We start from the raw sequence: 10,000 nt of genomic DNA, 5'->3' as shown, positions 1-10,000 counted from the left end.
GTGTGTGTGTATGTACACACACACACACACGCACGTGCTCACACACACGCACATGCTTGGTCAATGGTTTGAAGTTATAAAGGACTTTGATTTCAACTTTTGTCAAACAGACATGGTATTGTTTTTCTCCACAGTGGGTTGTCTTATCGATCTGGAATCCATTGAATTTGTATATATATAATAGTTTTGCACGTGTGTGCGTGCGTGCGTGTCGGTGTACCTGCGGCGCGAGGAGGCCGACGCCTTCTCCGTCTGGTCCGACGTGCTGTTGTTGTCCGTTCCGATGCCGCTGTCGCTGGGGATGGTCTCCTCGCTGTGGGACTCGCTGATGGGCGACAGGGTCACCTCCTTGACCGACGACGCCCCGTTCTCCGACAGGTGCGAGGGCGAGTTGGCCAGCAGCCGGGGCGGGGACAGCTTCCAGCCCGCCCCCGACAGGAATCCCCCTCCCCCTGCCGCCGCCCCCCTGGAGGCGGACGGCGGCGGCTTGGCCGGCAGGGCCGAGATGGGCTGCAGGCTGGGCATGGCGGCCTCTGGGTGGTGATGGCCGCCATGACCTCTCAGGACGGAGCCGGGAGGAGACACTGTGTGGAAGAGGTCAGAGGTCACTGTGGTTAGAGAGCGCCCGAGTCCTGACATCACTCGCGGGAGGCATACTTTGGTTCGACATAGCATAGGTCCGACTGGATTAAGGTTGGTGAGGGGTGCGTTAGGACAACCGGATTAAGGTTGGTGAGGGGTCCGGTAAGGGTTGGGAGAGGTTTAAGGTTAGGTTTAGGTGTGCTGCCCCGTGGGGTGCATGCTTTTGGTTAGACATACCATTGATCCGATATCTCAAACCCTCACCCTAACCCTAACCTCCCACGGGGCAGCACACCTAAACCTAACCTTAACCCTCTCCCAACCCTTAACGCACCCCTCACCAACCTTAATCCAGTCAGACCAATGCTATGTCTAACCAAAAGCCTCCCTCGCACCCGTCACTCGCTCATCCCCTGGTTCATGGAAGTCTTTCTCTATGGTGAATAACATCAGGACTTAAGAGTCAGGGCTTAAAATGGTCTCATATAAGAACTGTGGTCTAAAAATACTGTCTCTGCGATATTGTCGGGGAGGTGTCTCTGTATCGTTACAACAGTCATATTTGATATGTTTCTAGCGAAAATTTTACTATTCCAGCAGCAGTAACATTAGCGCTTTCTCTCAGTCAGTTGATTCTTCATACCCATATGAGTGAAACGGCCGGGATATTTTTCAAACACAGTTCTTATATGAGGCGATCTAAAATCCCCCTATGGGGATTATAATACAAATTAAAAGTGCATGAACCAGTGGACTTAGCGCCCTCTACCGATATTGATGTCAGACTTCGGTGCTCAGTTAGTAACACTATGGAGCCAGCAGGGGGAGACACTGTGTGGAAGGTAAGAGGTTACTGTAGTAATGTAGTTGTAGTCAGTACCACTATTGTTGTTTATTGAATGGATCCCCATTAGCTGACGCCGGGGCGACAGCTAATCTTCCTGGGGTCCATATAAAATACATACAAAAAGTACATAAATACATAATTACAAATACATTCAACAAGATTAAATACATGAAAATACATAATTACAATTTATTCTATAAAATTAAATGCAACATAATAAGAATAACATTAAGGTCATGTGGTCAGCTGTAACAAGTGTTCCTTTAAAGCATATTTGAAAGATAATTGACTTTGTGTTATATTAATGTGAGGTGGTAACATGTTCGTTTTTGGAGCAGGGAGTGTTAAATGACTGGCAATTCTGGTGTTATGATTATGTCTGTCACTTGATTTTAATAACTGTTTGAGGAAGTAATCTGGTGTTTGATTATAAATTATGTTTCTGACAAACATGAGGACACTGCAATGGAGTTTGTTTTTAACAGATAACTATGAATTGAAATAGAATTTCTAAAACCGTATAGGCTACTAACCTTGAGTGGAAGGCACTAGGAGGCTCTCGTAGAGGCTGGAGACGCCGGAGGGCCTGTCCCTGCCGGCCCACTTCATGGAGGGGTCGGAGGGTCTGTCTCCGCCCCCGCCCCACCTGGAGGGGTCGGAGGGTCTGTCTCCGCCCCCGGGCCACCTGGAGGGGTTGGAGACCTGGCTGTCTCTGGCCCCGCCCCACCTGGAGGGGTTGGAGACCTGGCTGTCTCTGGCCCCGCCCCATCTGGAGGGGTTGGAGACCTGGACGCTGGTCTCGGAGCGCGGCTTCCTCCCTCTCTTCTTCCCGATGTAGATGGTCCCTCGCTTGCTCACGTTGATCTGCTTCCCCAGGCGAGCCTCGATGCTGGACGCCACCGCGCTCATGGCCGACGACACCGGAGCGCCGGGCGACTTGAGCGCCAGGCTGCCGTTCTGAGCCGAACCTGCCACACGTTGGAGAATTGAGCCGCTTGGAGTGATTCGTGGGCAAATCAGCAGGAAGTCGATCAATGGGTAAAGCGTGTTGGGGGAAATCTGAGACTTTTCAGGGAACTTTTGGGGAGACTAGAAGCATCTATAGCCCATGATACCAGGTAATCAATGAAGCTAGCGTCCGTCGATATAACATCCTGTCTAAAGGAACATTCTTAACATTTTGTGGAGAAAGACACTGCATGAAAAGAGAAGTTAACGGGCAATTATGGGCACTAGATTTGCCCTTAAACCTCAAGTTTAGCAGGAATATACAGTAATATACAGTAATATACAGGTGTGATGGTACATTACGGGAGTTTACTGGAGTTTGTTGGACAGTTTAACGGGAGTTTCCTGTGAAATACACATCCGTATTCCTTTATTTTTGCGCAGTGAGAGAAGAACAAATTCAAAGAAACAAAAAACATAACAAAAACAAAACAAAAGACACAAATAAACCAAAAAACAAACCAACAGGATAAGAGATGACCAACCTGACAGGATCTCGTTCAGGATACTCTGGACCTTCCCCAGCCTCAGCTTGGCAACGGGCCTGGGGGCGTGTCCTGGCCTGCCGGGCCGGGCGTGTCCCCCGGGCCTGCCGCGCTTCAGTTTCAGCCCACCGGAGGCTGCGGCGCCGCCGGGGACTAGGGCTGCACGATATGGACACAATTCCATATCTCAGTATTTATGCCAAATATTGCCGAAATCGATATGATACACGCTATTACCGTTAAAATGTCACATTCTGTATTGTAAGTGTTGCAACATTGAAAACAAAACATTATTCAAAAATAGTCAATATCACTCTATTTTACTTTATTTCAAGTGCTATTGGGTTCCCACACTTAAAGTGTAGCAACAATGAAAACTAGCATGGATGGGATGTTCCTGGCTTTAGAAGTGGACGATATATGGACGATATATTGACGATACATTGATATATGGACATATCGATATATCGTCCATATATTGATATATGGACGATATATTGATATATCGCGACAGCGTTGCCATTTTGGGACACTGATATGGCACCGTTAAGGACGTATTGTGCAGCCTTACCGGGTATAGAGGACGCCATCTGGGCCAGCGTGGTGGCGGTCAGCTGCTTCCTCCGCCGACTCAGCCCCACCCCCGGGTGGGAGGGGTCCCCCCGCCGCGCCTGGGGGCTCGGGGGCGACGTGGACCTCCCCTCGTGGACCGTCTCCACGGTCAGGAGGGGCTGCTTTTTGGGCCGCCCGCGTTTCCTCTTGACGGGCGCGGTGTGCACCGTCAGGCTGTCGGTGTTGGCGTAGAGAGGGCTGGCGGGGGTGATGGGGAAGGCGGAGGGCGGGTCGGCCACGCTCCTGTTGTCCATCTGGGGCGGCGGCGGCGCCAGGCTGCTGGGACTCCTGCTCTTCAGGTAGGACCATCTGTCCTTGGTCTTCATGGGTCTGGAGCTGCAGGGGCTCGCTGAGGGGCTGCAGGGGCCGGGGCTTGGAACCAGGGCTGCCCGGGGTCCAGGGCTGGGACTGGGGCTAAGGTTGGCCTGGGGTCTAGGGCTCGGGCTAAGGTTGGCCTGGGGTCTAGAGCTGGGGCTAAGGTTAGACCTGGGTCTAGGGCTGGGGCTAAGGTTGGCCTGGGGTCTTGGGCTGGGGCTAAGGTTAGCCCTGGGTCTAGGGCTTGGGCTAAGGTTAGGCCTGGGTCTAGGGCTGGGGCTAAGGTTAGGCCTGGGTCTAGGGCTGGGGCTAAGGTTAGCCCTGGGTCTAGGGCTTGGGCTAAGGTTAGGCCTGGGTCTAGGGCTGGGGCTAAGGTTAGGCCTGGGTCTAGGGCTAGGACTGGGGCTAAGATTAGTTCTGGGACTGGAGCTAAGATTAGTTCTGGGACTAGAGCTAAGATTAGTTCTGGGACTGGAGTTAAGATTAGTTCTGGGACTGGCACTAGCATTACTTCTAGGTCGAGGACTTGGGCTAAGGTGAGGCCTGTGTCTAGGGCTAGGACTGGGGCTAAGATTAGTTCTGGGTCTAGGGCTAGGACTGGGGCTAAGATTAGTTCTGGGTCTAGGGCTGAGATTGGCTCTGGATCTTGGCCCGGGGCTAAGGTTAGGCCTGGGTCTAGGGCTGGGGTTGGGACTGCCGCTGGCCATGGGAGCGGGGGGGCTGGGCATTCTGGGGTGGGCGGTGGCGGGGGACCGGGGCCCGGGGCTGTGGGCGTGGCTGAAACTAGACTCCCTGAGGCCGCCGCTGAGGTCGGCCCCGCCGTTCTTAGGACGTCCCACCGCGGCGTTCTTCTTCACTCTGTTTGCGTTGGAGGCGGAGTCGGGCTCGGCCACGGACGGCGACACCTCTCCCTTCTCTCTCCTCTCTCCTCTGTCCGCGGAGTCCTCCGGCCCGGCTCCGGACCGGCTCTTAGGAGAGTTCCACATCTTGTGGGCCACTTTGGCCTCCGGGGGCCCCGCTCCGACCGGAGGGCCCTTCTCCGTGACGTCAGAGGCCTGCTCCTGTTCCGATTGGTGGCGGCAGACCTCGGCGGCGGATGGGAACGACTCGTCGAAAGAGCGCCTCCTTCTCTTCTTCCTCCCGGGCTTGGCTTCCTCCGCTGCCGTGGCGACTCCTCCTCTCTGCTCCTCATCCTCCTCCTCGCCCCTCCTGCCGTTGGCCGTCCTCTCCCTGTCCTCCGTCCTCCTGTCCTCTGTCCTCTCCCTGTCCTCCGTCCTCCTGTCCTCTGTCCTCTCCCTGTCCTCCGTCCTCCTGTCCTCTCGCTCAGCAAGTCTGTCACCATCACAACATTTCATTCATCAATTAACACCCCGAGCGGCAAGGACGGAGTTCTCTGTTCAGTCAATTAGTAACGGCCAGCGCTCAGGACAGAGATTGATAAAAAAAAGGACGGAGATTTATTGATATCAAAACCGATCGCATCGCTCCACAGGCTGGGAGCGTCTGTTGCGCAACAATTTTCCGGTGGGACGTCATCGAAAATGTTCCCCCCCCATTTTAGCCGACGAGACCGAAAATCTAGATTTAGATCAAGAGTCATTCACGTTTTAAGATTTTTGGTTATCTTTGCTTAGAATTGGACGGAATGATTTAGATTCTAAATCATTCCGTCCAATTCTAAGCAAAGATCCTGTGTTAGACGGCCCACCGCGGTCCCGTCGCTAGTCACGTTAGAAATACCTCCCGTTTTGGCTACATTTAGCTACTTCAGCTACATCCGGGATAACATCGCTGGGCTCTGATTTAATGGATTAAAGAACCCCAGGCGTTCGGGGTGTTAACGATTGACAATTTGATTGTTTTTGGGGCACTGAACAGGGGAACAAATTAATACCTGCACTGGACAGATGTGACAAAAGAGCTTAGATAATACCAAATAACTCAACACAGACAATGACCGGTACAAATAATACAAAATAAATAATGCCCCCCCCCCCCCCCCCCCCTCTCCCCCCGCCTACCGTTCAGGAGGCGTGTCCTCCTCTCTGTACTTGTGTGTGTCGTCGGGGGGCGGGGCACCGGGGGGACTCTCCGCCCCTTTCTCCGCCTGCCGCGCCCACGTGGCGCCGTGCGGCGGAGGATTACCCAGCATCCTCTGGGAGTCCTTCCTGCCGTACTTCCTCTTGATGTTGCCAAAGAGCTGGTCGCTGGCCTCCTGTATGCCCCTCCCCCTCTGCTCGCTGGCCTCCTGTATGCCCCTCCCCCTAGACACAAAGAAACATGGCGACAACATTGACCCAATTAGGTGTTTATTTTATTTTATTTTTGAGGGGCGCTAGCCCCTCCTATATACAAGTTTAATGTTTGTTTTTAGTTCAATGTTTGTTTTGTAAACGTCATTGACAATGAAGGGAAAATTGACATCATATTGTCCCTCATTACGTCATATTGTCTCTTTATTGTTAATGTCGTTTAATGTTTGTGTTTGCACCGTTTGTTTTACATCACCATTACATCACCTAATCAACATGATAAAATATATAAAATAAAGGCGAAAGCCACAAAGAAATAACATTTAAAATGTGTTTTGGCGGGCCTTGATGCCGTCGTAAAGAATATTTTTACCCTTGCTGAAAATAGCTGATCTACAAGCTCACAACGTGTCGCAGCGCGGCACATTGTGAGCTTGTAGATCGGCTATTTTCAGCATGCAACCAAGTGTTAAATGACTTATAACTGGATCTCTTGTCCACTAGTCCCTTCCTAACATATTAGTCTAGTTTTTATTTGTTGACTAAATTGTCAATATATTTAGTCTTATAGTTTTAGTCGACGAAATTAACACTGATGCCGACCAAAGGTCAAAGGTCAAGGAGGTGAACAGACCTGCTCAGAGACGTGAGGTTCAGGATGCTGGCGTCCGTAACCACGGGCAACTGCAGGTCCGGGGTCAGCGACCTCTGAGGGGAGGGGCTCGTCGGTGGAGAGCTCCTATTGGCTGCCGCCGCCGCCGTCGGATCCCTGGAGGTGGGGTCTGGGCGGTCCAGCGGGCCGGCGGCCGACAGGGCTGTCAACGATCGTCACATCGTTTTAACAAACAAAATAAATCAGAAAAACTTGTCCACGTATTTGTTACCTCAAGGCTGGACTACAACTCGCTATTGTCAGGCTGCCCAAGTAAGTCTCTGAAAAGCCTACAGCTAGTTCAAAATGCTGCGGCGCGTGTGCTGACAGGTTCCAGAAGAAGAGACCATATCACTCCTTCACTGGCCTCTCTACACTGGCTCCCGGTTAAATACAGAATAGAGTTCAAAATTCTTCTCCTCACCAACAAAGCTCTCAATGGTCAGGCACCACAATATCTCAAAGAACTCATCGATCCCTACAAACCAAATAGAACACCAGTGCGTTTACAGTATGCAAAAATGCTTACTGTCCCAAAAATATCAAAAGTTACAATAGGAGGCAGGGCGTTTAGGTCCCAGGCACCTCAGCTGTGGAACCTTCTCCCGGCTTCGGTCCGTGGGGCTGACACGCTCTGCACCTAAACTTAACCTTAACCCTCTCACAACCCTTAACGCACCCCTCACCAACCTTAATCCGGTCGTATTAACGCACCCCTCACCAACCTTAATCCGGTCGTATTAACGCACCCCTCACCAACCTTAATCCGGTCGTTTTAACGCACCCCTCACCAACCTTAATCCGGTCGTTTTAACCAACCTTAATCCGGTCGTTTTAACGCACCCCTCACCAACCTTAATCCGGTCGTATTAACGCACCCCTCACCAACCTTAATCCGGTCGTATTAACGCACCCCTCACCAACCTTAATCCGGTCGTTTTAACGCACCCCTCACCGACCTTAATCCGGTCGTTTTAACCAACCTTAATCCGGTCGTTTTAACGCACCCCTCACCAACCTTAATCCAGTCGTTTTAACGCACCCCTCACCAACATTAATCCGGTCGTTTTAACGCACCCCTCACCAACCATAATCCGGTCGTTTTAACGCACCCCTCACCAACCTTAATCTGGTCGTTTTAACGCACCCCTCACCAACCTTAATCCGGTTGTTTTAACGCACCCCTCACCAACCTTATGTCTAACCAATGACTAGTCTAAACTAAGTATGCCTCCCGTAGTGATATGCAAACGGCTAAACGGGGCTTACCGCTAGATTCCGAGCTCCAGTCGGGAGGAGGAAGCTGCTGCTGCTGCTGGTGGTGGAGGTGGTGGAGGTGGTGGTGGTGCGGGTGGTGGTGGTGGTGGTGCAGGGGTTGCATCAGTATGTGCTGCACATGGTGGTGGTGGTGGTGCGGGTGGTGCTGGTGGTGCTGGTGGTGCTGAGCGAGCGCGTGCTGCTGCGCCGGAGGCGGCAGGCCGCCGCCGCTGCGTTGGGGCGGCTGGTGTTTGGGCGGAGGAGGAGGAGGAGGCGGCGGGTGGTGTATGGGCGGCGGGGGGTGTTTTTTGGGCGGGGGAGGCGGGTGGTGTTTGGACGAGGAGGCCTGGGGCGGAGGAGGAGGAGGTGGCGTCGACTGCTGCTGCTGCTTGGCCGTCGAGGCAGGGGGAGGTGGCGCCGCCTGGTGGTGGTGCCTGGGCGACGGGGTGGAGGTGTGGGGGGGGTGGTGAGGAGGAGGAGGGTGGGGGGGCGGCGGGGGGTGGTGCTCCCCCAGGAGCTGAAGGAGACCTCCCTCACGATGCTCGCCCGGCAGCCTGAACTGGCGCTCGTACGTCTGAGGAGAAGAAGAAGGATTTACAATTTAGGCATTTATAGCAGACGCTCTTAACCCATTCTGGGCGGGAACCCCCTTTTGGTGTTAGCATTATGTTATGCTTTAGCTATTGAAAAATTGCAGATCTACAAGCTCATAGTGCACCACCGAGTGGCGCGCTACGAGCTTGTAGGTCTGCTATTTTTGAAAAATCGACTGACATAGAAACATAGCTTTTTCAGAAAACACACACGTGTACAATGACTTAAAAAATATGTTCAAATATGTATCAGTCCCGTGATTTGGGAGCCAACAGTAATGGTTGGCAAGGCTCTCTCCCTCTCTCTCCCCCTCTCCCTCTCTCTCTCTCGCTCTCTCTCTGCGCAATCAAAAAATCACACTTGTGTGAAGTGAGGGGAAGTGAATGGTCTCTCATGCCAACAAAGAGTTGATATTACTCTCTCTCTCTCTCTCTCTCTCTCTCTGAGAGGAGAGCACACGTTTAAAATAAATAAATATATATGAATTATCTCTGTCTCTGACAGACAGAGAGAGAGAGAGAGCTAGAGAGAGAGCGAGAGCGAGAGAGAGCTAGAGAGAGAGAGAGCTAGAGAGAGAGAGAGAGAAACCCTTGTTTACAGAGCAATTCAATTCCTGTGGTAAGGATGTTGCATGCTGGGAGAGACAGAGTGTGTGCGCGCGCTGTGCCTACAGCCTAATCTCTCTCACACTCACACACACACACACACACACACACACACACACACACACACACACACACACACACACACACACACACACACACACACACACACACACACACACACACACACACACACACACACACGTCGCTAAATGCTCCGTTCCACAGCACAGGTATTCACCAACAGATCTATAAGTCCATCCATGACGAATCACTGCTCACTATGCTGGGTCCATTAGGTCTATAGATCTGTTAGATCGTCTCAGAGGCGTTCCAACATGCTCGCTAGATGTAGTACAGCAGTGCTGCTCAACGCGCGGCCCGCGGCCCCGCATGAGGCCCCTGCTTAATGTATCTGCGGTCACACCAATAAACATATAATTAGTCATTTTAATTATTAGTGTTAAACCACTCCCTAGATCTCCTCTGATTTATTGGGACATCTCTCTGTTCATTAAGATCTCATTTTGTCACTACAGACTTTCTTTGATTAATCATTATTCCATGAGTATCTTTCTGTTCGTTGAGGTTTGGCCTCATTAGCTCTTATAGAAGCATGTTGAGCTTGCGGCCCTTAATTGGACTTGTGGAATTTTGCTGAGTGGCCCCGAGCCACTCAGACAGAGTCTCTTTTCCAAGTGGGAACTGGCCAAGGGGCAGAAATAAAATGACACTTCAATCAATACTACATCATCGGTACTACAGCAAATAAAACATATCCATGATACACCGAC

General features: G+C 51.8%; 1 protein-coding gene across 1 annotated transcript in view; it reads right to left on the bottom strand.

The window, feature by feature from the left end:
• The window catches only part of LOC306933683 (uncharacterized protein), a gene marked incomplete at both ends in the record, with an annotated part of 29,342 nt that overhangs the window by 18,588 nt on the left and 754 nt on the right, over positions 1–10,000 (bottom strand). The window contains 7 exons of the mRNA XM_079515993.1: positions 221–584; positions 1,963–2,397; positions 2,923–3,081; positions 3,494–5,181; positions 5,871–6,113; positions 6,736–6,916; positions 8,023–8,584. Of these exons, the coding sequence (XP_079372119.1) occupies positions 221–584; positions 1,963–2,397; positions 2,923–3,081; positions 3,494–5,181; positions 5,871–6,113; positions 6,736–6,916; positions 8,023–8,584 (3,632 nt within the window). The remainder of the gene's footprint in view (positions 1–220; positions 585–1,962; positions 2,398–2,922; positions 3,082–3,493; positions 5,182–5,870; positions 6,114–6,735; positions 6,917–8,022; positions 8,585–10,000) is intronic.

Source organism: Electrona antarctica (genome assembly GCF_951216825.1).
Source record: "Electrona antarctica genome assembly, chromosome: 12".
Taxonomy (NCBI): domain Eukaryota; kingdom Metazoa; phylum Chordata; class Actinopteri; order Myctophiformes; family Myctophidae; genus Electrona; species Electrona antarctica.
This window is presented reverse-complemented; position numbering and strand designations above follow the sequence as displayed.